At 38.2% G+C, this 27,383-nt stretch overlaps 3 protein-coding genes across 3 annotated transcripts; all 3 read left to right on the top strand.

The window, feature by feature from the left end:
- The first annotated feature begins 503 nt into the window (after positions 1–503).
- Positions 504–8,969, top strand: tcf25 (TCF25 ribosome quality control complex subunit). Its single transcript, XM_079555565.1, has 18 exons — positions 504–818; positions 1,295–1,405; positions 1,472–1,537; positions 1,624–1,748; positions 1,883–1,948; positions 2,025–2,107; positions 3,113–3,243; positions 3,340–3,439; positions 5,546–5,639; positions 5,720–5,812; positions 6,480–6,585; positions 6,690–6,849; positions 6,937–7,024; positions 7,155–7,313; positions 7,382–7,472; positions 7,615–7,694; positions 7,783–7,858; positions 8,529–8,969. Exons 1-18 carry the CDS (start codon positions 615–617, stop codon positions 8,694–8,696), a joined length of 2,001 nt encoding a protein of 666 aa, XP_079411691.1. The 5' UTR covers positions 504–614; the 3' UTR covers positions 8,697–8,969.
- A 1,025-nt stretch (positions 8,970–9,994) lies between these two features.
- Positions 9,995–11,924, top strand: mc1r (melanocortin 1 receptor). The gene has a single exon (XM_079555909.1). It carries the CDS (start codon positions 10,681–10,683, stop codon positions 11,644–11,646), a length of 966 nt encoding a protein of 321 aa, XP_079412035.1. The 5' UTR covers positions 9,995–10,680; the 3' UTR covers positions 11,647–11,924.
- A 4,064-nt stretch (positions 11,925–15,988) lies between these two features.
- def8 (differentially expressed in FDCP 8 homolog) lies at positions 15,989–27,207 on the top strand. Its single transcript, XM_079555278.1, has 12 exons — positions 15,989–16,116; positions 16,763–16,882; positions 23,279–23,373; positions 23,470–23,619; positions 24,000–24,141; positions 24,512–24,676; positions 25,440–25,567; positions 25,666–25,779; positions 25,916–25,996; positions 26,210–26,350; positions 26,460–26,569; positions 26,770–27,207. Exons 2-12 carry the CDS (start codon positions 16,777–16,779, stop codon positions 26,861–26,863), a joined length of 1,326 nt encoding a protein of 441 aa, XP_079411404.1. The 5' UTR covers positions 15,989–16,116; positions 16,763–16,776; the 3' UTR covers positions 26,864–27,207.
- Positions 27,208–27,383: the final 176 nt, after the last annotated feature.

Below are 27,383 nucleotides of genomic sequence, written 5' to 3'. Positions count from 1 at the left end.
ACCCAATTGTGATAAAAAGTTCAGCTCTGTTTTGTGTGAACAATGCATTGCTTTGTAGGCCTTAAGGTCCACACCTTTTTTTTTGCCACGGTTGACCTGTGAAGCATTTGAAATGAGTGTAGTAATACTTCCTTTTTTTTTAGACGGCGTTAACTGTGGGCCAATTTTTTAACGTTCCTCAAAAAAATGAGAAGCAAGAAAGCAAAGAAAGAAAGAAAGAAAGAAAGAAAGAAAAACTTGAAATTATTGAAGAAAAGCATAAAACTACATCAAGGAAATATTTGATACCTCTTAATGCACATTCTTCTGAGACACGTTTTTGTGCTGTTATATTTAATCCATTTTTGTTATTTGCTTAAAATAGCTTCAAAAATGTGAACAGAAAGAGAGTAATTTGAAATGTCATAAACCAATGCAACTGGTAATACAGGCTGCAATGCCTCCTTTCGTTTTGCTGTTTTAACAAGTGTTTATGTGGAATGCCGGTAGGGGGCAGTAACAGACCTCAGATAAACTGGTATCACATTAAAAGAAGAAGAGATTGTTTAGCTATGTGTCGCTTGAGTTTGTTGCTTTCCATTTATAGCCTAATGTGAACTTATTGAGGTGCGACCATGTCCACCCGAGCTTTGAGAAGGTTGAAGGGGAAGCAGCGGGGTCAGGAGGCCCTGGGCCTCGAGGATCTCACTGAGGACGGTCCCGAGGAGCAGCTGGACACGGCTAATGTCACAGCACCGTCGTCCACAACCAGCAGCAGCAACACCCGAAAAGCAAAGAAGAACAAGGCTCAGAAGAACTTCAGCAACATTTATGAAGTGGTAATCACTCTGATGTGACACCAGTCACTGCACGCACTTTAAATCCCTGCAGAGAGAGAGCTGTCAGTCTTGTTAAGCACAATACATTTGAACTGTTAGTAGCTCAGCTCAGGTGCGTGACGCCACAACCAAGGTCTGTACACGTGTGATTACGTTTTATAAAAAGCACAGCTTTGTAATATTATCTTTCTTTCAGAACATCAAAACTGAAATTAGGCTAATGTGAATTTGTAAACAGTATTCCGGTTATGCAACTTACTGCAACACATTTATATCATACACCCAAGAATTATACGTTTTATAAGTAGGCTATTCGCCCATTACAGTACTGCCTTTTCTGTTTTGTAGAAGTCGTTCACGTTTAATGACAATTAATACTAATAAGAAAATATTAGATTTGATTGTAGACTATAGACATGCCAACTTGAATTGTCAATTGGATATTTGTAATATATACTCCTTTTCTTGTTTAACAGATATGTGATGTAGACATTGAGGCAGAGAAAATCTCACCTGATGAAGATGCAGAAAAAAGAGATGGCCACGCCACAGATAAAACCTCGCACCATGATGTCTCAGAGTCTAAGGTGAAAACTTAAACATGCACCCACAGAACCTTCATGTACTAAATGTCTTTAAAACTCTTTATTCAGTCAGGAGACAAAACAAAGAAAAGGAAGAAAAAGAAAAAGAACAAAACAGCATCAGAAAATGGACAGGTATTGAAGTTATTTTAAAATTGCTTATTGTTAAATATGATCTAAATGTAGCAATATGACTCTGTATTGTAATTACATTGTTTTAGGATGTAGCACCAGATGAAAACATTGATTTGATACTGGAGAACTTGGAACAATCTCATAGTCATAGTTTACAAAGTGACAGTTCTGGACGTCCGGACCGAAGATGTGTGCTTCATGTCGAACACAGGTAAGAACAACGGTGTCAGTTTTCCTTATTTGTAGTGTCAAGTCAAGTTTAAAATATTGTACTTGGAGGCCCTTAGTCAATAATGAGATAATAAATATTACTATCATATTGTAAGATTGTGTTTTGCTTTCCAGAAATCTCAACCCAGAGACTGAGCTGAAGAGATATTTCGGAGCAAGAGCAGTTCTCGGGGACCAAAGGCAATTAAACCGGTATTCCACAATGTAAACGTGTCCAATTCTAAAAGGTTTAATCTTAATTTCCTGTCGATAACAGACCACGGCAGAGAAACAGACACTTTCATCGTAGTTTGTGGATGACGAGTCCCAAAGACAGCTGGCCTCGCTTCAGCCGCCCAGGTACTTCCATAAAAAATGTGTTTCTTTGTTTTTAATTCTCATATCATAATGTAGGATTTATGAAACAGTCTATTATGTATTTGCTTAAAGGTAGAGTGTTCAAAAGCCGACACACACATACAAAAAAACACAGGACTAGAAGTAACAGATACAAAAGAAGATCACTTTGTTATTGTTCGGCACCATCGAGTAACATTAGTCTTTAGACATTAGACCGTTTAAAGGTACAGTGTGTAAGATTGTCATCTATGTATGTAAATATTGCCATAAACATGACCTATCTGTGTCCCAAGATATGTTTAAAGGAACAGGCCACCGTTTTCCATACTGAGATATGTTCTTACCTGAGCTTAGATGAGTTGATGCGTAACTGTCTGGTTTTGTACGTGCGCTCAGTCATGCAAAAAGACCAACGATGTTGTTAGCGTTTAGCCTCTCCCAGCATATTCCTATAGTTCCAAACTGGAGGGAAGTTAGAAATGACCAAACTCTTTCACGTTTTCCCTTTTTAAATACAGTTACGTGAAAACTGTCTAGTCTAGTCATACAAAATTAAACATGTTGATTTTCTAAGCGGATAAAAAAGGGAACTATATTGTCAGGCATAATAACACCTTAGGAGCACTTCGACGGCCGCGCAGTAAAGTCAAAGTGGCCTCACCCCAGTTTGGAGCTATAGGAATATGCTGGGAGAGGCTAAATGCTAACAACATTTGTGTGACTTAGTGCACGCACAAAGACCAGACAGTTACGCATCAACTCGTCTAAGGTAAGGTAAGAACATATCTCAGCATGGAAAAACTGTGGTCTGTTCCTTTAACCAAAATATAATTTATACTGATGGCAATTGTAAGGTTGATGATTAATGACAGAATCACAATAACAAAACCGTTTACATAATGTAAAATCTGTTTTATAATATGAATACATTACAATAACAATTTACAATGATTTATTTATTTTCTGAGGGCTGTACTTCATTACGTTATTGTTCTTTTTCTTCAGGAATTGCCATGTCTTTGCTCCAGTCAAAAGACGGTATTCACTATTTCACTTTTGAGCACAACCGGGAATATCAACAAATACAGTTCAAGTTCCTGGATGCCGTGGAATCCATGGATCCCAACAACATTGTGGTAAAACTACGACAGCTCTATACCCAATTCTGACAAATTACATTTATGTAGCTTTTTATGTATTTAGAATTAATCATTTATTTTATTTGTTCCTAGGCTCTGCTTCAGCTCAATCCCTACCACATCGATTCATTACTGCAGTTGTCAGATGTTTGCCGTATACAAGAGGATCAGGAGATGGCCCGGGACCTTATTGGTGAGCTTTATTTTTCATGTCACGTATGCTTTATATCTTGGTTTTCAAGTTCTACAATGTGATAATTTCCACATGGGTGAAAAAGCTAGTTTTTACAAAAGTTCACAGCATTTTCACAACAAATACCCAAAAGAAAAATTCAAAAAGGTTTGACCTAATAATTTATAAGGTGACTAGGCCTTTGAAAGTGGGATATTTTCACTAAATCGGCTTATAACAACACAACTTTTACCTGCATTTATGTACATATGACGCATATCATGCTCAGGTACAGAATATATTTCATTATTATACTCAATTAAAAAAAGTTACACTGATATTTACAGCCTTAGTTCGCTCCTTATTTAAGGTTAACACAGTCGGTAAAGTCATAGACTGTAAATATAATGGACCTCATCTACTCACTCCTCCCCGTTTACCATAATGACCACGTTCGAGGGGGGAAATCATGGCGGATTTACAGACTCCCCCTCCCCAGCTCTGATGAAGCATGTTCCTAAAATGGGCATAAGGGCGGGATCTTCACTGTAGACTCGGCCCTTGTGTGACGTGTAGCTCGCGCTGCTCCAATGCTAACAGTCCGACCCTACGAGATTTCTAAAATTCTTCTTACGAAAACCAGCCTGGTTTCTTTAATTGTGACTAACCCAGCGTTATCACTGAAGGAATATCTAGCCTAGTCCTGTGTTTAAAAAATAATAACCAGGCATTGAAGTTGTTTTTAATGTGTCTAAAGTCCAATGCTTTTCAATGGGGACCTAGCGGCGATATGGAGGTACTACAGCAATGGCGGAGCAATGGCGGAGCAATGGCGCCCTCTAGTGTCCTGGGCTTAAAGCAGAGCAGTCAGCAGGCATTTGGTAAAGTGTGTTTCAAAGGGACAATTTTTGAGCCAAGGATCATACCAGCATCTTTAATCATCAAACAAATTAAATATTAATCTTAAATCAATTAGCCATGTTATTTCTTTGCTCCGGTCAGTTTGTCCAGATATATCAGCAGTTTAAAGCAGGAGATATTTCAGAATGTACTTCAGTAGCATAATAAATGTAGTTTGTCCCTGTGTTGTAGCATTGCCCAACACCCCTCAGTTCGGTTAAGGTTAAGCACAAGTCATTTTTGGTAACGTTGCATAAATAAAGATGGTGTGGGAACCACCTGACTGTATTTTGCAGTGAGCCAAGGGGGATCAGAGCGTGGAGATGGGTCTTGCGGGTGCCTGACAGTAACGCTCTGCAGCTTGACCGCTCTTGATCATGGTGGTTTTCATGATAGTTTTACAACACTATGATATAATATGAAGAAAAGCTGGGAACAAAATTGTGAAGTAGGAAGAGGCTTTTTAGTTTCACAGAATCTGACATGTTCACTGTTCACTGTAGTAGCTTTGCGCCTGGTGATGTGTGTATATTTTTACTGTTTGGACAGAATCCAACATGCTCGTGGCCCATTGGTACAGTATTATTGATAATGAACCTCACAAAAATGTCAAACCAGGGGAAGAAAATAGTCTCTAACTATTTTTTGGTGAATAATTTGACTAACCTGCACTTGAAGTATTATCAGCCCTGGGAATGTTGTGATGTCTAATATCTGAAACCCAGGACATAAATGACATTTATGAAGATCTTGAGGATGAAGTATTGTCTATATTTAACTACATTTCTCTAGGCAACATGTTGATAAAATCTTAAAAGCATAGATCTAAACTGTTAATCTGGAGTCGAAGGGGTCATGCAGAGAAGGATGTCTGGTTTGTTGTTTCGTTTATTTAATAAAATGCCACCAACAAACCAAAACAGAACTATTGATTTTTGAATTACGCTGTGTTTATTATTACATATATACTATATTAATTTATGTGTATATATATATACACATAAATTAACATATATATATATATATATATGTATATATATATATATATATATATATATATATATATATACATACATACATACATACATACATACATACATACATACATACATACATACATACATACATAATTGTATGTTTTTTTTGCATTCTAAGGTATTAGGATTAAGTCCAGTACACTTGTTATTCATGGGTAATAAAAAACTAATTATTGTTTTACATTTTCAGAGAGAGCATTGTACAGCTTCGAGTGTGCGTTTCACCCTCTGTTCAGTTTGACCTCTGGAATGAGTAGACTGGATTACCTCAGACCTGAGAACAGGTGTGTCTTTTTGATAACACTACTGTATTGACCAGAATAATCTTGTTTTTTTTCTCTAACTTCATGTCACATTTTTATAGGGCTTTTTATTTAGCACTTTATAAGCACATGATGTTCTTGGAAAAGAGAGGGTGCCCACGGACAGCATTGGAATATTGCAAACTAATCCTAAGGTATACACTAAATCACATAAGTACCGGCAAATACAGGCAGTGTTTTACACTTCCCACATTTTAATATCGTCCAATACATTTCCCACAGTTTGTTACTGTTGTGCTATTATCTATAGCATCTTTGATCTCTTTTATCTCTTTATTTGCCTAAATTATGAAGAGGAACAAAACAGGAACCCTTATTTTCCTTAAAAAACTAAATATACCATATAGACATCAGGTTTACAACATGTATGTTGTGTCTCTAGATAAGAACAATGTATTGCTTTTATTCTTTTTGTTTTTTTTAGGGAAGCCCTTTCGAATAGCACCTGTTTTACATCTTGACAATTTACAAAACATATTTATATTTTTTTACTGCAGGTAGTAGTTATTGGTTATTTATATGAGTTATTTTGATTTGTTTTTCATAATCCAAGCCATGTACAGTACACAGTGGTCAAAGCTTATCATTCATTTTGATCTAACTCTAGCTTCCTGACTTTCTGGCTCTATTGGTCTGGTCCTTGTGTAGGGCTTTATCGTGGGAATAAAAGTCGATGGCTGTCTATGTCAATACAACACTGATTAAATCAGCTAAATTGCATGTTACTATGCGCTACGTTTAATCATTTTTCTTCATCCCCAACAGTTTTAACAAACTAATATTTTGTTTGTGTAAAATTAGTTTGGACCCAGACACTGACCCACTCTGCATGTTGCTGCTCATTGATTTTCTGATGCTGCGTTCAAGAGAATACCACTCTCTTATCCAGTTGTATCAAGACTGGGAGGTAAAATATGCTCATGTTTCTTGTAAGAGGACTCTATCCTTTGTAGATTAAGAGGTTAAAGTTTAACTTTGTATTTGATCAATTCCTTTGTTTTTTTCCTCCAGGAACACAAGAACCTTTCCCAGTTGCCGAATTTTGCCTTTTCTGTTGCTCTTTGTCATTTCCATCTGAGTCAACAGGAGGATCTGGACCCAAGTGAAAGGGACAACTTTAGACACAAGGCAGATCAGATCCTGCAAGATGCTCTCATAATGTTCCCTGGAAGTATGTATGCCCCTTTACTATTGTTTTATAGCTGCAATCAATGTTTCCTCTAAGTGAAAATGACCTGTTTACTTGTTGAATCTGCAGTCTTGATGCCGTTACTAGACCTCTGCACAGTGCAGCCTGACGAAACAGTCACCTCACATGTCTTCTTTGCCCCAAGGAGTCTGATTGGGTATAATTGTTTATATTGTCCTCTAGTAACTTATATAATCGAAGTTTTAGAAGCACAAGTTGAAGTTTGTTTTGATTTAGCATATCGGGAACCATAGAGATTTACATGCTTCAAATATTAAACTTTTCAGGCAGCCTCTGGCTCTGACTGAACTGACAGCTTTATATGTCGGCCGAACTTTCAACCTGTGGAGGGAGGCTGCAGTGATGCTGTGGCTGGAAACCAATGTACAAACGGTGCTTCATCGAGTTGATGTCAAAGACCCTCTGGTGGAGGACTACGAAAACAAGTGAGAGCCCAGTTACCCATGCGGTTTTGTGTCTGAATTTGGAATAATTACATGTTCTGTTAAATTAGGAGGAAGCAGAGGTACTTGAGTGCACCAAGGAACATCCATCGACATGTGCTTCTGTCTGAAATAAAAGAAGCCACCTCCAGTCTGCCTCTTGTAAGACCCAGTTTATTACAAAAATACAGCAAGAGTACATTACATATATACAGTACTATCAATACTACAGTAGAAGTCTTTTCTATCTGCTCATTATCAGTTTTCTTGCACTGATATAAAATCCTTTGTGTCCCGACCTCAGGAGGTGACCACTCAACCAGTGATGGGCTTTGACCCTTTACCACCCCTCGACTCCATCACATCATACACACGACCAGAGAGGTATAGATCCTAATGATCTTCAATTGTTATTGAACTTAGTGGTTTTTCATATTGATATTTTTGTTATTCGTTCTGTCTTTGATTTAAGGCAACACAATGGAGCATCTAATGAGAGCACACTCTCTCTCTTTTTTCGGTCCTTGTTGCCAAACTTCAACCTTCAGGTTAGTATTTCACAATAGTGTAGTGCCCTTTAGGCCTTGGAAAGAGTTGTATGCATGTATTTAAGTATATATGGTTTCTTCTTTGCTTCTTTGTTTTTTGAGCTCTGATTGGATTGCCACTTTGTTCTTACAATGTTCGTATTTACTTTGCCCCATTATTTTGTTCAAAGAAAAAGAAGTTGGAAAAGTTGAATCTCTTTTTTAATATAAGGATGGTGTAAATTAGGAACTTACCATTTGTATGACATTACACAGCATACATAAATAACGTCAGTAAATAAATAACCTTTCTGGTACTATTGCATATAAATTAGCCTCATTATAACTTCTTTGACAATGTATTGTAGCGTGATGAAGTGAACTCCATATACAGTATATTTCAATGTTTACAGAGTCCGGGTTTCCATTATGGCAGCTTGCATCCTGATTGTGTTATCTAAAGTAAAAGATTAAATTTATGACAAATAGGGTTATGGTTTAAATAGAGTTACATGTCTAAAGCATCTAGATCAGGAACTTATAACATATAACACAACCCCATGCTTCTGGGCAAACGATGAAATCAGCTTTGGTAACGAATTATTGTATAGAGAACACTGTTGGACTCCTTTCCTTGGGTTTTGCTGTTACGTTTTACAGGCACCTGCTTAATCATTTCTATTGTTTTTAGGGTGGGCAGAGACAAGAAGATGATCAGGAAGTAGCTCGGGCAGGACAGGAACTGAACCAGGAAGTCAATCGTCTGATGGTAGCAATGAGGGACATGTTGGCTAACATCCGGTTTCAGGAGCCACCGAGGGAAGACAACCCTTACAGAGATGATGAGGAGTGGGACTGATGCAGAGGTGGACCACACAGACGTCTAGATGATTTACCTTTTGAGAGAAGTGTTTTTAATAACAAGAATACATAATCTGGACTGCTTTTTTCTTTTAATAATCACAATCAAGGAATGGTAAAGAAGAACTTGTTTTCCTTTATAGTATTTGTTATTTTCACCATTGAGACATGAATTAAAGATATATATTCAATATTGTTTTAAAGGACATTTGATCAGAGTTAAGCCCGTGTAAACTTCTAGTATTAGATAGTAAAAACTGCTTCAAATTAAACTTACCCTGTGCCATTAAATCCAGACCATCTTCTTGTGTATTTTTTTGTGACACTTTGTTTTACACTACTATACATAGTACATGCCAAATGTAGTATTATGTAATGCGATATGTAACAATGTGTAATAAACCTGTATCCATGAATTACATACACAATGGAATAATGTGTATTAGTAGTTTGGAGGTACAAAATGGAATCAGACATAACGGGTTAAGGTTGGGGTTGCACATTGTTACATAGCATATTGCATTGGACTATCGAGGGTAGTGTAAAATCAAGTGTGACCTATGTTTTTCTTGCAAGTAAAATTATGCCTTTTACAGATATAATTACAATGTATTAATAGAAATCCAATTCCAACATTTTTTCTTTCAGCGATTGCACTCAAACTGTGTATAAAGTTGATCATATCAAAGCAGCCGTTTGTTTCCTCTGAAATGTTGAAATTTCTCTCAAGCCGTTTTTTTTTTTCTGCAAAAGAAATATTTCACACAAATACTCAAATACTTTCATTGCATAAGACACATTGATTAAAAGCAGTAAAGTGTGTCATTTAGAAATTGAAGCAGTTGTAAATGCCTCTGAATTGAAGCAGCTGTAAATGCTTCTGAACTCTTGTGGGTGCTGCGGGCAGCGGACAAATCAGTGTATCCAGCTATACACTGATGTCCATAGCCCTTAGAGGCCCACATGATCCCTCAGTGTGACTGTGCTGGATGCTCAAATGATGTCATTGTTCTCAGTTTACCTGGAGCTAAAGCTGAGGTTTTGAAGTTTTCATGTGATCTGATGGCAGTATAGAAAGGCTTTCATATCAGTGCCTCTGAGGGACCTACATGTGCTGTGATTTCAGACCACTTATTACCAGTGGATTCTATCTCTGTTTGTGTAACTGGCACAGAAAAAAAAGTATTTCTGTACATGAAAACTAACATGTTATTAATGTTGCAAATGGTCCAAGGAGCCTCCGAAACAGATTTAGTAACATTGTAGTCTTTAAATAGTCTTTATTATGGTCTACAATTCAATTATTTCACAAAAGCACTGAAAGGAAATGATTCAATGAGCACAAAGGTAATAGCCAAATGAAAAGTTAAGTTTTCTGCCGTGATATTTAATCATTTCTCAAAGGAGAGACCGCTGTCACATTGCCCTCAGTGCAGCCAGCGCACAGAAACAGCCATCTTCTTTTGGGTGGCTGTGACTGAAATATAGAATATTAACAATTTTGGTAGATTGTTGCAGGGGTTAGGAGTGTGTTTGAAAGTTCAGTGGGGTCTCTTTCATGAGCTCTTTGTTAAACGAAGTGGGACCATGTATGATGTGAGAGGAAGGAGGAGTTGTGTTTGAACCGCTCCGCTCCCTAAGGACGCTCAGGCACTGCTCATGACAAAGTCAGGGCGCGAGGCTAACAGGACATGCACAGCACAAATGAGCACTTTCTGCACATCGAAACAGTCTGGACTGATTCAATTCGGTGGAGAGAAGAATACAATATCTTAACAATAAGACGCCTGCGCGTAAAATGTGCGCCCTTCTATTTTTTTCCCCCCAAGCTGTTGATAGTAAGGAATTTACAGGATGCAGATATTTGGTGATCCATTTTGACTCATGCTAAAACTTTTTTTTGTTCCAGTAGTCCAAGATTGTACGCGGGGAACCACTCTTTCTTTCTTTTTTCTTTTTTTTACCGTTCAGAATACGGTGAAATGGCCAACAGGTCACACAATCCCATTCTCCATGTGGATTTCACTTCATTGAGTGACTATATGGAAGAAAACGACACAAACTCGTCTCTTGGGGAGCGCAACTCTTTGGGCTGCGTGCAGATCCTCATCCCACAGGAGCTGTTCCTGGCACTGGGTCTCATCAGTTTGGTAGAGAACATCTTGGTTGTGATGGCTATAATCAAGAATCGTAACCTACATTCACCAATGTACTACTTCATTTGTTGTCTGGCCGTATCTGACATGCTGGTCAGTGTCAGTAACGTAGTAGAAACCATCTTTATGCTGTTCAACGACCACGGACTGCTGGACGTGCATCCAGGGATGCTGCGTCACCTGGACAACATCATTGATGTAATGATCTGCAGCTCTGTGGTGTCCTCTCTGTCGTTTTTGAGCACAATAGCGGCGGACCGGTACATTACAATCTTTTACGCGCTGCGCTACCACAGCATCATGACCACCCAACGCGCTGTAGCCATCATTGTTGTGGTATGGCTCGCGAGCATCACGTCCAGCATCCTCTTCATTGTCTACCACACGGACAATGCTGTCATCGTATGCCTCGTCACTTTCTTCTTCACTACTCTCGTCTTCAACGCGGTGCTTTACCTGCACATGTTCGTCCTTGCCCACGTGCACTCACGTCGCATCATGGCATTCAACAAGAACCGACGTCAGTCAACGAGCATGAAAGGTGCTATCACACTCACCATCCTTTTAGGAGTCTTTATTGTTTGCTGGGGTCCCTTCTTCCTCCACCTCATCCTCATCCTCACGTGTCCCACGAGTCCTTTCTGCAACTGTTTCTTCCGAAACTTCAACCTTTTTCTCATCCTTATAATCTGCAATTCATTAATTGACCCCCTCATTTACGCGTATCGCAGTCAGGAGCTGCGCAAGACACTACAGGAGTTGATCTTGTGCTCCTGGTGCTTCGGAGTCTGACGTTTTGCTCATTCAGGGAGAAACTTAGATGGTTTCAAGTTAAAGAATTTGTCCGAGTCCTCTTCTTCCTGAATGTTGGAGCATAAAACAAAGGTTCGGATCGCGCGGCCCTCAAAGGTCTTCTCATTTATGCGAAGCTGCAAAGGACATTGGAGAGTATGGACCCCTATCCTTTGCAAAAGACTGTGGAACTTGGGAAAACTGCAAGACTATATATGTAATATCTAACATGACTATGTTCAGATGGTGCCTTTTTATTGAGTTGCTGTGAACTTAAATTTACTTTAGTGCTGTCAAGACACTATACCTGTTTTGTTTTTTTTGGAAGTCATGGAATGAAAAGTATTTAATCCAACTTCAGTGTATTGTAAACTCAGACATGTGTGTGTGAAACCACTGTACATCGAATTGTAAAGCATTTCAATCAATTTTGTGAACTTGCAGGGGAGTTTTCTATCATTTCTGTCAAAGTGACCCTGAAAAGCATGACTGGATTTATTGGGGTGCAAAAGGCTGCTTTGCAATCTCATTTTGAAATGTTTGCACCCTCAGTTTTAGTGGTACCACAATGTATTTCAAGGACAAGGAACTCTATTTGCACCTTTTTGTTCTGGAGCCAAAAGTGATCCTGCAAGTTGTGAAATGTGCCAATAAACTTGTCCCTGTGAATAATTGGAATGCTGCAAATATCGAAGAGAGTTAGGAATTAATTTAAATTAAACCAACATTTCAATGTGGCTTCCTATTTGTTAATTTCAAAATTAGGTTTGGCTTTTTTTCCTTTTTTTTGTTGCTATAATACACTCTTGTCACAAATGAGAGAATATGTTTCAAGATCACTTAAAGGCTATAGCGCATACCAAACCACAAGCACTTTAAACTAAAGGTCCCATAAATGTATTCTGAAACAAGTATGGTGGTTAAATGAAGGTACAGCCAAATTTCCACCCTCGTAATCATAAAAAAGTTGTTAATGGAAACTGCACTGTGTCTGATTCCATTTGTTGTTGTGTTAAAAACTCATTTAAAAAGTCAACTTTATGTGAAATTTAAAATAAGCATTTTTTGTACAAAAAAAAAACCCTAAACATTTTCTGTGACTGTGAGTGCTAAACAGTAGGTTGTGAGAAGAGATACTTAATTGAGATGTGAATTGGTTATGGGGGGTCCCATGACAACTGTGTTTGCCAAAATGAAACCGCATGAATTGAAACTCTCTGTTTCATAATTTTGAAGACCATGCAGTGTGTGAAATTAGGCTCCTTAAAATAACGCCATCTTTTCCCCATAGCGTGGGTGTGTAAACAGTCAGTCTTTGTCTCTGTCCTTTTTGCTGGGAGTAAAAAGTAATTGTACTGCACATAATGTATATTTTGATTCATTTCTTGGTTTGGTTGTGACATTTCTAAAGGGTAGATTTTGAGAATATATGTGTGATACATGTAGTGTCAGTAAAGTATATCTTCATCACAACAATGTGTACATTACAACAAACTTGACACTGACCACAAGATAATGCTGCAAACCGATATTAAATGTAAATGTGTTTTCTGCAAACATTTGCCTTGTCAGTAATCTTCTGTAATAAAGACATTAATAGCTTGTATGGATAAGAGCTGCCAACATTGATGTTTTATGTTGTTATGGTGAATGGGACATATTCATCTGGTTTATAGAGCAGAACAAGAAGGGTCGACGTGAAACAAAATACACAGTGGATGGATCCTTTACTTTTACATTCTACATTTTTGTTATTCATAAACAGGACAGTGCAGTGAAACAGACGGACCATTCATTCTATAACAGTGGTAGTCTTCAAATGCTTAAACTCATGATCAAGTTCACTTCTCCAAATAACACCAGTGGGTGGGGATTTCCAACGGAAAAAAAATGCAGATCTTTATCCTAGTCTCGAGCAACAAATATCTTCAAATATGTACGTCTGTAAATGTCATTTCAAAATTGGAAAGTGTGTCATTTTACCAAAGGCCAAATTTGAAAGACCTGTCAAAGAATGTGACATTGTGCATTATGCATTCTAAAAGGCAAGGTAAGTTTATTTGTATAGAGCACGAAGAAGGCAGATTAAATCAGTCCACAAAACATCAACATATAAATAAATGTATTACATAAAATAAGTGTCTCTGAATTTAATGTTGTCTAGAACATTTGCCCATCTGGTTCTTATCTGCTTACGTCTGTTTTTGTTGTTTCAATGTTTCAATAAACCTTCTTTATTTTAATGACTCTTATTTTTTATTTTAGGCAACACATTGTTGCCGGCTGTACAATTTTTCAACTTGAAATTGTACTTTAAGGAGCCTCAGAGACCCATTGTAAAAGTTTGGGGTTGAAACGTACAGTATGTGACGAACACACGTTGTGCAATCACATCAATTTGTGTTTCGTGCCCCTATTTTAATCAGAAAACAATACACAAGGTTTACTTTGGTGTTTCTTCATGTTTATGTGCAAAAATAAATCTAAACAAAAGAGCCTCTCAGCTAAACTAGTAGGTCATCATGTGATCAGGACAGTCCTCATAAACTACAGCCACAGTAGCAGACTCCAGGCGGGTTTTAGACAAAACTTGGAGATGGAATTTAAAATAAAATAAAAGTAAAACAACTAAACCACATTGTTTTTGCTCAATCACCTTTAAGTGCTTAAATTTCCAACTTTAAGACCCTCATCAATACTTTATAGCTGGAGCCAGCTGGAGGACGCAAATGACATGTGACCTCGTTCTTGGCCTAAAAGAGGACGCATTTCATTGAAAAGGGAAAGAAGTATAGGCTATGTATGTATAAGATAAGTCTTTATTGATCTCACAATGGAGAAATTCAGATCTAATGACTGTCTCAACACTCAGGATTTGCAGGATAGACAGGAAATGTGCAAAGAGTTAGATAGCAAATAGAGGTATCCTGATCTACAATGATTATCAGAAACTTCAATACCGTTAATAATAATACCTTTAATTTGTAATGCACATGAAAATCTCAAAGTGCTACAACACAAGTAAGAACTGACAACAATCTCTTCTAAGTCCTCTTCTAAAAGTCTCCAGAGACTGTGGGGCCCTCAGGTGTAGTGGTAGGGCGTTCCACAGTTTAGGAGCAGCTGCCTGGAACGCTCTGTCACCAATTGTCCGGAGTTTTGTTCTGGGGACGGAGAGAAGGTTGGTGTCTGTGGACCTGATGCGTTGACCGATCGGAAGCCAGTGGAGGTCACAGAGGGCTGGGGTGATGTGCTGGTGCTCAGGCGTCCTCGTCTGGATCCTGGATCCTGAAGTTTTTGAAGAGTTTTTGCTTGGGATCCCGACGAGGAGGGCATTGCAGTATTCCAGCCTGGAGGAGACAAAGGCATGAGCTAGTGTTTCAGCGTCAGAGGGGGAGAGACTGGGGTGGAGTTTGGAAATGTTTTTGAGATGGAAAAAGGAGATTCTACAGAGATTTTGTATGTGGCATTCAAATGATAAAAGATTAACTCCCAGGTTACGGACAGTGGAGGAAATGGGGAGGGTGATTCCAGAGAATGAAATATCAGAGATAGGGGAGGCTTTGAGTTTGTGGGGGGTCCCGATAAGAATGGCTTCAGTTTTGGAGTCATTTAATTGTAGAAAGTTTTCTGCCATCCATGCCTTTGTCTCCTCCAGGCAGGCTGCCAGAGCTGTTTGCGAGGTTGATGTGGTGACGGAGTCAGTGCGCAGGTAGAGCTGAGTATCATCGGCATAGCAGTGGAAGGAGATTCCATGCTTGCCGATAATATGGCCCAGGGGGAGCATCTACATGTTAAAGAGGGCAGCGCCAAGGACAGACCCTTAAGGGACCCCGCAGGTGACAGTGTGGGGCAGTGACCTGGCGTCTCCCAGGGCCACATACTCAACTCTACCCGCCAGGAATGATTTGAACCAGGAGATAACTGTACCAGACAGACCAATGTTGTGTTGCAGGCGGTGGAGAAGGATGTTGTGATCAACCGTATCAAAGGCAGCTGTTACATCAAGAAGTGAGAAGTGAGGGGGAGCCCTGGTCAGAGGTCACCACTTCAAGGGGGCAAAAAGTATATGAACCAAAAATAAATAAATAAATAAAATTAAAAATTAAATGTTAGTAGTGCAGGTTTAGTCATAGTGCATGTGGTTGATAAGTGATAAAGTCACGTATCATGTCTGTCTGTCTGTCTGTCTATGTTATGTTATGTTATGTTATGTTATGTTATGTTATGTTATGTTATGTTATGTTTTGTAATGTGATGTAATGTTATGTTTGTTATGTTGCTGAAATAGTTTATTTTATTGTGAAAGAACTCTGAGAAACACGCTCTGTGTGCGCTCTGCCTTGACGCATTGGGTCTTACTGCCTTGTGATGTTGACAGGGACAAAACAACGCCAATTGAACACATTTTGCCAATAAGCAAGAAACAGAAGAATATTTTCAGCAGCATTTGCTTTGGGCAAAAACGGGGTATGTGACCGAAATATTACCGACACCGACACATGGGTGACATTTGCGCAAAATACTGAAAATCGTTGGTTTGAGGCGAGTTAGCTTAGCCACTGTGGTGCTAACTTGCTCAGGATGCTGAGACATCTGATTTCCCCTCCCCATGTAGTAGTGGTTTCTAATTCTTACCTATACGTGCATGCATGTGTTCGATATATATGTATTAAATCACAGCTTGGAGGCTTACAGTCAACACGGCTCTGATTGGTTGGACTTGCTCCTAAATTGGTGAGGCGATGCATCAGCTCTTGTTCGCATGGATGTGCGTAAAGCGGTTTGACTGACGACCATTTGTTTAATAATGTGGTCCGTCTTGCACACAGAGGCCAACTCATATTGTGTAGTACATTACAAGCGATTTTGATGCAGTTTTAAGTAATTCTGACTTCAGACTTTAGATCTGTACGAGCGCCAACTACAGGTTAGTTTATTCGTGTGTTTTTACTTCCTAAAGGAATGAATGTAATACAAAGAGGCGTGTGAAATATATAAGTAATTTCAGATGTTATTTACATTAGTAATTGTTCTTGTGATAATTAGACGTAACAGTGACAGCAATCAATTTCAATACAGAGAATAACACAATTATACCTTATGTGGTTTTCAGATGTAGCCATTGAAATGGAGTATGACAGGAGAGCACCTTATCGACAGACCCGTCTCAATCCTTTTGACCGTGAAGATGAAGAGGATGACCCTCAAGAGGGACAACCTGATCCACAGCATGGTAAGTTTGTTTAGGGAAACAAAAAAATTCCACCCATTTTCATTCATTCATCTTTTTTATTTGAGCAGCTGAGTTTCACAATATTAAGCAGATGATGTAACAAAAAAAAAAAAAGGCAGTAGCCGGAGGAACAGACATATAGGACACTAAAATGGCTTCAATAAACATGATGTTCAAACGGGGTAGGCAGAAGAATCAAAGCACTTGTAAGCGTCTACCCCCTTTCAGATTGGCATATTTGAAAGTATTGAAGTTTACATTCAGTTACCATATACTGTACTATAACGTTTCAAGTATATGTCAAGTACATCCAGTACCATACCATAAATATAATTTCATACAGGGTCATCATGCCATGAGGGGAACATACAGAATACCATTACTCCTATCTATGATAAGGCGCTTTAAATTGGTTTGATGCGTAGACTTATTTCCCAGAACTCAAGGCAGTAGGTGATATATGGCAATGTCATGGGGCAATAGACCATGTAAAGAGCATTATATTTATATCGATACCTTGATTTGTCCGTTATTGAAATGTGTTGGACAATCTTTGTTTTAATATTGGACATTTGTCAAGAATAAATCAAGAAAATAGTCAAATTAATGTAGTTTAATTTTAACCATTATATTTATTGTTTTATTTGCAAATATCATTCATTTAGTTTTATTTAGTGATAGTTTGTTTTCGTTAAACCACTTTTTTATTTGACCCATTTCAAAAGTTACTTCAACTGTTCTTGTTTTGTGCCGTTTTTCGACACTACTTAGATATGTGGGAAGTAACACGCTTCTTTATTTTAGTGTGTTTCATGGCATATATTTGTAAACCTAATTGTTTCTAACCCAGGGTAGTATGTAAGGGAAGGGAAATTTAGTTTAGTTTATTTTATTTATTTGACAGGGACATGTACAGGAGCATTAATCAGCATGAAAAGATGCTTTGTACCAGACTTTAGCTCTTGGAGCTAATTTCCATCTGCAGTCCCCGAGACAGACAAATACAAAACACTACAAAAAGCATAAAAAATACAGTTCACAATATTTACAGACAGTATTTACATTTATATACAAATTTTAAAAAAAAGTACATTTTATTAAAAGGAAAACGTGTTCCTCTATAGTCTATACCCACCCCTACCCTTGTCAGATGTCAAATTTAGTTGTTGCTGTTGTTGTTTTCTTTAATGCTGACATGTTTGATTTCCCAGAAAATGTTGTTTCACACCCAGGCAATATCGTTTTAAGTTTTTGCATAATTTTAGTGCAGTTGGAAGTTTGTTCCATTCAGAGATAGTTTTAAAAGAAAATGCTGATTGTCCTAATGCTGTTTTTCGTTTTGGTATGGTACATTGGCCATTGACTGTTGACCTTGTTGTTCTGACCATCTGATCAGATGTTAATTGGACAAACTTTTTTAGTGGTGGAGGTGCCACATTATTAACAATCTTGAATAGTAATTTTAGATTGGCTGATTTAACTATATATTCAAAATTGAGCATTTTATATTTGGTCAATATTTGACAGTGATGATACTGTCGCGATCTCCTATCTAGAATCCTAAGTGCTTGTTTATAAAGAGATTCTAAAGGTTTAATTGTGGATTTGTTGGCTTGTGACCAGCATGATACACCATAGAGTAAGTGAGGTAATATCATTGCATTGAAGTACGTTTTAGCTCCTTGTATTGTCAAAGAATTTCTTATAGATTTAAATGTAAACAGATTATATTTTATTGTATGGCAGACCTTTTTGATGTGTTTCTTAAAGCTTAGTTTCGAGTCTAAAATGATGCCAAGGTATCTGAACTCATTGACATTATCAATTTCTTTTCCTTTTACTGTAATTAAGGGGTTCGTTTTTTTGTTTGGTTTTGTTGAGAAGAACATTGCCGCAGTTTTACTCACATTCAGTGTTAGACAGGAATCATTCAACCATACAGAAATTTTGTCCATTGCCACAGATAGCTTGGTTGCCACTTGTTCATGGTCCTTCCCATCCGTGTAGATAACGGTGTCGTCAGCATACATCTGGACATCAACATCATCACACACGGATGGGAGGTCATTTATATATAAACTGAACAATAATGGCCCCAAGATAGATCCCTGTGGCACTCCCATAGTGCACTCTCTCAGTTGGGACACTGCTTCACTTACACGGACACACTGAGAGCGCCCGGCTAAATAGGATTTAATCCAGCTCAGGGTATTGATGGATAAATTATATTGTTTTAGTTTGGACAATAACACCAGATGATTAACTGTATCAAAAGCCTTTCGTAGGTCTAAAAATACAGCACCCACCACCTTTCCTGTGTCAAGGCTTGATTTGATTGATTCCATAAAATAACAACAGGCAGTTTCAGTAGAATGATTGGCTCTGAAGCCAAACTGCATAGGGTGCAATAAGGACTCATTTTCAAGGTGTGTCGTCAACTGTTCAGCAACCACTTTCTCTATAGCTTTTGAAAAAACAGGAAGTATACTTATTGGCCTATAGTTGCTTATGGCTTGTTTATCGCCCGATTTGTAAATAGGGGTTACAATGGCAGATTTTAGTGCTGTGGGAAAAGTACATTCCTCAAGGGAACTGTTTATTAATTTGGTAATTGGAAGCGTTAAATAATGTTTGTATTTTTTGAGAAATACGGTGTCAAGTCCATAGATATCCTTAGCTTTAGAGTTTGAGAGGGATGAGAGAACTTTGTTCACCATTAATTCATCTGTGAGTTTAAGGTTGAGAGAAGTTTCATCACTAGCTACAATTTGATTAGAATATTCACTTGTAAAATTTGTACTTAATTCTAAAACAGAATTTAAAAAATAATTATTAAAACTTTCTGCCACAACCAAATTGTTGTGTTGTTCTTCTCCGTTTATTTTTAAATGTATAATCTGATTTGCTGACTTTGTTTTTCCTGAAAGATTATCAATATTTTTCCACAAAATTTTATTATTTCCCTTTGCCTCCTTTATTATATCCAAAAAGAAATGTGCTCTTGCTGCTCTGAGTAGTGAAGTGACCTTATTTCTGCAATTTTTATATACAAACCGATCGGTGGTGAGACCTGACTTCAAAAATTTTTTTAGAGCAAGATCTCTCTTTTTCATCTGGAGCCAGATTGAGTTATTAAACCATGGCAATTTGTGTTTTGATCTCTTTTTCGGGGGTATTGTTTTTGAATAAGATTCTATCAATGATTTAGTTTTTTCTATCACATTTTTGCAGATATCTTCACATTTTTTGTCTGAAGTCATATCGATCCAATTTATTTCTTTAAGTTCATTTTCAAACATTGGTATGTTTCTGCGTGGCAAAAATGATACCATTTTATTATTTCCCATGCTATATTGATCTTTCAATTGAATTTTTGGTAGTTTTCGAACTATTAATGTTAAGTTGTGATCTGACATACCAGTAATAAAGTTGTATGTCTTTGTTATCCGACATGGTTTATTTGTAAAAATTAAGTCTATTAAAGTTTGAGAAGTATTAGTTATTCTTGTGGGACTGTTTAGTAGTTGTGACATTTGAAATTTAGCTGCAAGATCCTTCAATTTTTTTCTTCTTGATTTATCAAGCCAGTTCAGATTAAAATCTCCAATCAGAATTAATTCTTTACTGTTAAATTGTTTAAGTACTTCTGATAATTGTTCAAAAAACACATCTTTCGCACTGGGTGGTCTATAAAGTGTGATCACAACAAATGACATTTCTGGCGACAGAGTAATTTTCACAGCAACACATTCAAGAGAGGTTTCTTGTATGTCAATTTGTTGACACTGGATGCTGTCTTTAACATAGATCAAGACCCCCCCTCCTTTGCCATGAATTCTGTCTCGTCTATATACATTATACCCTCTGATATTAAACACTGCAGCAGGTGATGCCGGGTTTAACCAAGTTTCTGATAACCCTAAAAAATCAATGTTTGAATTTGTCAACAACTGCTCCATCTGCTCTGATTTAGATACTAAGCTTCTTATATTTATATGACCACCAAAAAGACCTTTAGGCTTTGTATTTTGCTCCCACAAGACTTTAGCATGATTCACAGTTTGGAACATTTTTGAAGCTTGTTGTTTTTCTACAACATTGGGAGCAATTGAAGCAACTTTTATGTTCTTTTTCTTTATCTTACTTGCAGCAGTTCCACGAACAACAAGATTAGTTCCTAGATTGGGCCGGATGGTAGCAGGGCTAGCAGCAGGGCTGGTTCCTAGAACAGGCCGGATAGTAGCAGGGCTAGCAGCAGGGCTGGTTCCAAAAACAGGCCGGATGGTAGGAGGGCTAGCAGCAGGGCTGGTTCCTAGAACAGGCCGGATGGTAGTAGGGCTAGCAGCAGGGCTGGTTCCAAAAACAGGCCGGATGGTAGCAGAGCTAGCCGCAGGGCTGGTTCCCAGAACAGGCCGGATGGTAACAGGGCTAGCAGCAGGGCTGGTACCCAGAACAGGCCGGATGGTAACAAGGCTAGCCGCAGGGCTTGTTCCCAGAACAGGCCAGATGGTAACAGGGCTAGCAGCAGGGCTGGTTCCTAGACCAAGCCGGATGGTGGCAGGGCTAGGTGCGGGGCTAGTTGATGGAACATGCCAGGTTGTTGCAGTGCTAGTAGCTCCAGGGGTAAAGCTGGTGGGACCAGGATTCAGTTGCACATCTCCACAGAGAAGCAACAGAAACAAAACATTGCAATAGGTGTGCCAATTAACTCTTTTTGAGTGATGTTTGCCATCTTTGTTAGATGTCCAATTGCATGTTTTCTGCCAGTAATTTGAATAAAGCATCAAATGTCCATGTCCAAAAAACATCAATTGATTTACCTTGCTGTTTAGAGGTGAGTAATTCCCAAGAATAGATGGTAAATTCCCAGTCAAGAAATTGCTTTGCAGAGGTGGGACAAGAACAAGGCAGAGACAAAGCAGCACTACACAAACATGTGTACTTGCCACATTCCCTTTTGTTGAATCTTCACTTGTACCCAAATGTCCTTTTATGTTGGCACATTTCTGTTGAAGAACATTGAATAGATACCATAAAACCAGGGGAATACTGCAGTTTATGGACCAACATGTAGAGCCTAACAAACCACAGCTGCCCTGAGCAGCCATCTTGGTATCCTTGGTATCTTGGCAGGATCAGTTGACAGAAACATAACTGCATAAATGCTTTTTAACTGAGGAATTGAAAGTGAAGTTGTTTTTATGGTTTAAGTTGTCAAGAGATCTTGCACCCTGTCTAGAATTCAATATGTGCTTACAAGTCCACAGAGGTAGACTATCTATTTTTATTATTAATTTCTTTAATCAGAATGTGACAGTATAGAAAACCATTTCTGAGACTTCTCTACCTTCCTTGTGTATTACTCACTGTTACTTCTGTTGAAATTCTTGCTGTATGTATTTGACAAAAATGCTGTCAGATGACAAATCATACTTTATTGTAATCATTCATGAACTTTCATGTACCCTCTGCAGCAATATTGTCATATGGTTCAAAAGGCACAATTAACAGCAACATTTTAGCTAATAGTCTCAGATCAGTGTTAGTTTAGGTCATACCGCCTTTGCTCTGCCCAATCCTGTCAGACCTGGAAGCTAAGCAGGGAAGGGCCTGGTCGGTACTTGGATGGGAGACAACACCAGGAAGCCTAGTGAATGTAGCGTGTGAGTGAGTGGTTGGTGGTGGTCGGAGGGGCCGATGGCGCAGACTGGTTGCCTCGCTTCCGTCAATCTACCCCAGGGCAGCTGTGGCTACAATAGTAGCTTACCACCATGGGGTATGGAGTGAATGAATAATGCAATGTAAAGCGTCTTTGAGTGTCCAGAAAAGCGCTATATAAAACCGATGCATTATTATTATTATTGTTATTATTATTATTATTAGTGGTATTGGTAGTGGAATATTAGGTTGTATCTTGCTACTTTAGCTCCCTGGGCTTGACTTGTGCTTGAAGAGAGTGAGTAATCAAAAGAATGTCCCGACTACTGTTAGTTTTGGTTTACTGAGGGTTTTAGAGTTATTTTCGACATGAACCACATTAATACACAATCGTTATGCACAGTATGCATCATCAGATCACACACACACACAGAACACAGTCAAAAACCATTAGGCCTCAAGCCCAGGTCGCTTCCACTGATCCACCCAAGAAAACCCCAACCTGTTTAAAGCTGGCTCCAACCTCACCGTGGAGCCAGCTTTGTAGTCTAGTACATTCCAATTCCTAATAATGTTGAGGTCTGAGCTTCTCACTAATTATCGCGGACACAAAGTTCACCTTACTTGCAGCACCTTTTTTGTCACTGATTACAAGAGTTTATTGGATATTTTGCTCTACAGTATGTTCGATTGTTTAACAACGCATGTAAAGAGCAGGATTTACTCCTGTTGTTTCAGAACCCAGACCAGAGCTGTTCTTTGGGACTCGGACCCACAGCACTGACAAGACCATGGACTTGGGTTTGGCTGAAGATCACTTCTCCAGGCCTATGGTGTGTCAGACTTTCTTTAATTTAGCTGAATTTGCTTAATTTTTATTTTTTTATTATTATTTTACCAATGCACATGTTTTTCTTTACTTTTTATAGGGGTCATTTGTGGCCTCTGACATTGAAAAGCTGAAGCTTGCCATTGAGGAGTGCAAAAAGCTAATTTTGGAATTGCCGGAGCATTCAGAGAAACAGAAGGACACCGTAGTTAAACTTATCCACCTTCGCCTCAAACTACAAGAGCTCAAGGTTTGGACTATCCTAAAACTGTAACTAGGGCATTTCTGTATTTGCGATTGGGTAACCAGGGTGGTGTTGTAAGTTCTTCCTCTTAGCTGTTTCTTTATGCTTGTTAGAGCCCTTATTGTGATCCTTCTTGGAAAAAGAACTGGAGCTAATCCGTAGCCTACAAACTCAACCTATTTTTCAGAAGTGCAGTACAGCCTCTTTTTCATTTGCTTTAGTAAAACTTAAAATTAAGTTATATATACTTTCACTCACCATTATTTATGTTACTGTACCTCGGTTGTGAATACATAGAAAAGTGTAATATTCTTCACATACACATTAACCCTTCAGAATATCTCAAAGGCTTTATTGTTAAAAGAAATGCATTTTGTTTTATTCAGGATCCTGAGGAAGATGAGCCTAATTTGAGAGTTCTGTTGGAGCATAGATTTTCTAAAGAGAAGAGTAAAAGTGTGAAGCAAACATGTGACAAGTGCAGTGCCATAATTTGGGGCCTCATCCAGACATGGTATACTTGCACAGGTAAAAGTACATATCAGTATTAATATTATTATTATTTCTTCTGCTGTATGTTGAATACATATGTTTATTTACAAACCGTTATGCTTGAACAAATCAGCAATATTTGGAAAGCTCTATGGGGTGTAAACTGATGAGACAATCAGACATTCGGTATTGTTGACGGACTCGGCTGTCTCATAACGTCTGTTCAGATCCCAAACTATAATCCTCAGGAATGAAGCATACGGTATTAAGGCACTGAACGTCAGATAACCCCAGGACCTTTTTAGTTTTACAGTGATATTTGTCATAGTCAAGCAATGTTAGCTCACTTTCAGCTCTCATGACTCAACAAAACATACTTGTGACTGTTGTTTCTTCTTTCTTTCAGGATGTTATTATCGTTGTCATAGTAAATGTCTGAACCTGATTAACAAACCATGTGTGAGGTCGAAAGTGAGCCATCAGTCGGAGTATGAGCTCAGTATTTGCCCTGAGATTGGTCTGGATCGACAGGACTACCGCTGCGCTGAGTGTCGAACACCCATTTCACTGAGTGCGTGAAATCACAGTTACTGTTCAGGTCCATCACAGCCTTACAAGCTTTTAAACAAACCTAAAGGTCATTATTGTTTTGGAGTCAGCAGTGGGTTGCCTTATGATCAGAAGATTGTTGGTTTGAATCCTGGCTTCCGCTTGTGCAAACTGTTGTCTCCTACTTTGCCCCTGTGAATGATTGTGGTGGTGGGAGGGGCCAATGGAACAAGTTGGCGGCCTCGCTTCCATCAGTTTATCCGAGGGCAGCTGTGGCTATCCATTTTATTCAGCTCTGCCCACTTTTTGGGGGCAAACGTTTTTGCTCACTGTAAGCATTTCCTGTGGGGATTTCAATTGTTGCCAATCACAGAGAGTGACAAAAATATAATAAGAATAAACGCTCAAAGGAAATGAATTAGCGTGGCCTCAGACTGATCACAGGATTGGAAGACAAAATGACAAAAGTGACCTTAGATTATTTTTATCTTTTGTAAAGAACTAAGGCCGAGCAATATATTTTAGAGCAGTATGTCAGAAATGTCACATATCATAAATGAAAGCCCATGTCAGCATAAGTTAGACCTGCAGTCTGGCCATGAATACAAGATGGCGCCTCCCACCACTAATGACGATTAAGTAAAAGCCATTATTATTGCATCTCTTTGATGGTGTATAGAGATATAGGATGGAAAATTGATTGAAGAAGTAAACGTCAACAAAGTCATAAATGCAACCTGTTATGCTCATTAGTAGTGTTTCATGGTCTCATGTGTGTTTTAAAGGGGGAGTGCCAAGTGAGGCCAGACAATGTGACTACACTGGCCAATATTACTGCTGCACATGTCACTGGAATGACACCGCTATCATCCCAGCCCGAGTGATTCATAACTGGGAGTTTGAACCACGAAAGGTGACTAAGAGTTAATATTTGTAGAATACAGATTTAACAACTACAAAATGATAAATTAGCTTATTTGTTTATGTATTTTATTATTTTATATTTATTAGGTTTGCCGATCTTCACTTCGTTACTTAGCCCTTATGATGTCCCGCCCGGTACTAAAGTTAAAAGAAATCAACCCCCTGCTGTTTAACTTTGTTGAGGAACTGGTTGAAATCAGAGTGAGTTAAAAATCCCTTTGATGCAAGAAAATCCTTGCATGTAGATGCACTATTAATCAGAATGTATTTAAAGTCATTTATGTAAATTACAATACTACATAATGTAAGTACAAAATCATTTTTTTGTTACCTGCAGAAACTTCGTCAAGACATTCTTCTAATGAAGCCCTATTTTATCACCTGTAAGGAGGCAATGGAGGCCCGACTGCTACTACAGGTCAGCCCTGTGTGAAATAACTGTTTAAGATTGTCTGTTTAATAGCTCCATCTTGTGGACACAGGAGATTTCATGCTAGCCAAACACCATAATGTGGCATCTTATACTTCTGTAACTTTTTGTGCTTTACACGCCACCTGACACACCAGGTATTCATTGTTGGACCAGAACATTTTGCAAGTGTCACAATTGTACTGTATGTCTTTTCTGAAGCTGCAAGACCGGCAACATTTTGTGGAGAATGACGACATGTATTCACTTCAAGATCTTATCGACATTTCCAGTGGCCGTCTCAGCTGTTCGCTCACAGAGATTCACACCACATTTGCTAAGCACATTAAATTAGACTGTGAGGTTAGGTCATTCAAAGTTTCTTAATCTTTGTTTCTGTATGTTTTCTTTGTTTATGTAGCTGCATTTTTTTTTTTTACAAAGCATGTATTCACTGCGATCATGTGTCTAGAAATGCCAAGCCAAAGGATTTGTTTGTGAGTTGTGCAAAGAAGGCGACATCCTGTTCCCTTTTGACAGCCACACTTCGGTCTGCCACGACTGCTCTGCTGTCTTCCACAGGTGAGTAGTTTCATCGATTAGATCACTGTCATGATCAGTATTTTCAGTGTAATGTTTTGTATGCGAGTATGAAGGAGATTGAAAAGCCTAATGGTGATAATGATTTCAAGAAGCCTCACATGAATTCATATGCAATAAAATAATTCAACCTTGACACCAAGGCATTGTAATAATTACAATAATGTTATTTATTTCTTCAGGGATTGTTATTATGACAACTCTACGACTTGCCCTAAATGTACCCGAATGACAGAGCGCAAACAAGATGAGCCGTTGGATATGCAAACTACATAAGGAGGATGAAAATATTGCTGCACTTTTTCACAGAGAATACCAAGTATTAATGTAGACAGTTCATTCTACACTATTTGTTTAATCAATGAGTTTAGTGGTACCTGGTAGACTGAAATGCATCAACGTGTGTTAATATTTGCGAGTATCTGGAGCTGTCTTATTTTTCTTTTTTTTTGCATGAAGTTGCAAAACCATTATCTGCCTCAAATGTCTTTTACTGCCATGTTTACTCAAACTTCACTTTAAAGAGGCAACAAAAGTAATTTATTTTTTGTGCTGTAATGTGCTGCTGTTAGACTATCCATGAGTGTTACAGCAATATTAATCTGCATTCCCTGTGCCCCTTATTTGGACTTTAAGTTCAAAATCTAATGTAAAAAAATAACAAATGTCAAATTAATGAAAAAAATAATTTCTAGTGACCAACTCTCACAATGTTGGTTATAATTTAGTTAGAAAGGCATTACCCAAACATTGTTTTCATAGAATGCATAAAAACTGTGAAAACATCTCATTAATT

This window comes from Gobius niger (genome assembly GCF_951799975.1).
Source record: "Gobius niger genome assembly, chromosome: 4".
NCBI classification, from domain to species: domain Eukaryota; kingdom Metazoa; phylum Chordata; class Actinopteri; order Gobiiformes; family Gobiidae; genus Gobius; species Gobius niger.
The sequence above is the reverse complement of the archived record's forward strand: the minus strand, read 5'-3'. Positions and strand labels throughout refer to the sequence as shown.

What these genes read in the sequence shown, in the direction of transcription:
- def8 (XM_079555278.1), top strand. Translation starts at nt 16,777, where the DNA reads ATGGAGTATGACAGGAGAGCACCTTATCGACAGACCCGTCTCAATCCT. An exon ending in GACATGGTATACTTGCACAG is followed by an intron (nt 24,142 to 24,511) that starts GTAAAAGTACAT and finishes TCTTTCTTTCAG; the next exon opens with GATGTTATTATCGTTGTCAT. An exon ending in TCGAACACCCATTTCACTGA is followed by an intron (nt 24,677 to 25,439) that starts GTGCGTGAAATC and finishes TGTGTTTTAAAG; the next exon opens with GGGGAGTGCCAAGTGAGGCC.
- mc1r (XM_079555909.1), top strand. Translation starts at nt 10,681, where the DNA reads ATGGCCAACAGGTCACACAATCCCATTCTCCATGTGGATTTCACTTCA.
- tcf25 (XM_079555565.1), top strand. Translation starts at nt 615, where the DNA reads ATGTCCACCCGAGCTTTGAGAAGGTTGAAGGGGAAGCAGCGGGGTCAG. An exon ending in TCAGCAACATTTATGAAGTG is followed by an intron (nt 819 to 1,294) that starts GTAATCACTCTG and finishes CTTGTTTAACAG; the next exon opens with ATATGTGATGTAGACATTGA. An exon ending in CAGCATCAGAAAATGGACAG is followed by an intron (nt 1,538 to 1,623) that starts GTATTGAAGTTA and finishes ACATTGTTTTAG; the next exon opens with GATGTAGCACCAGATGAAAA.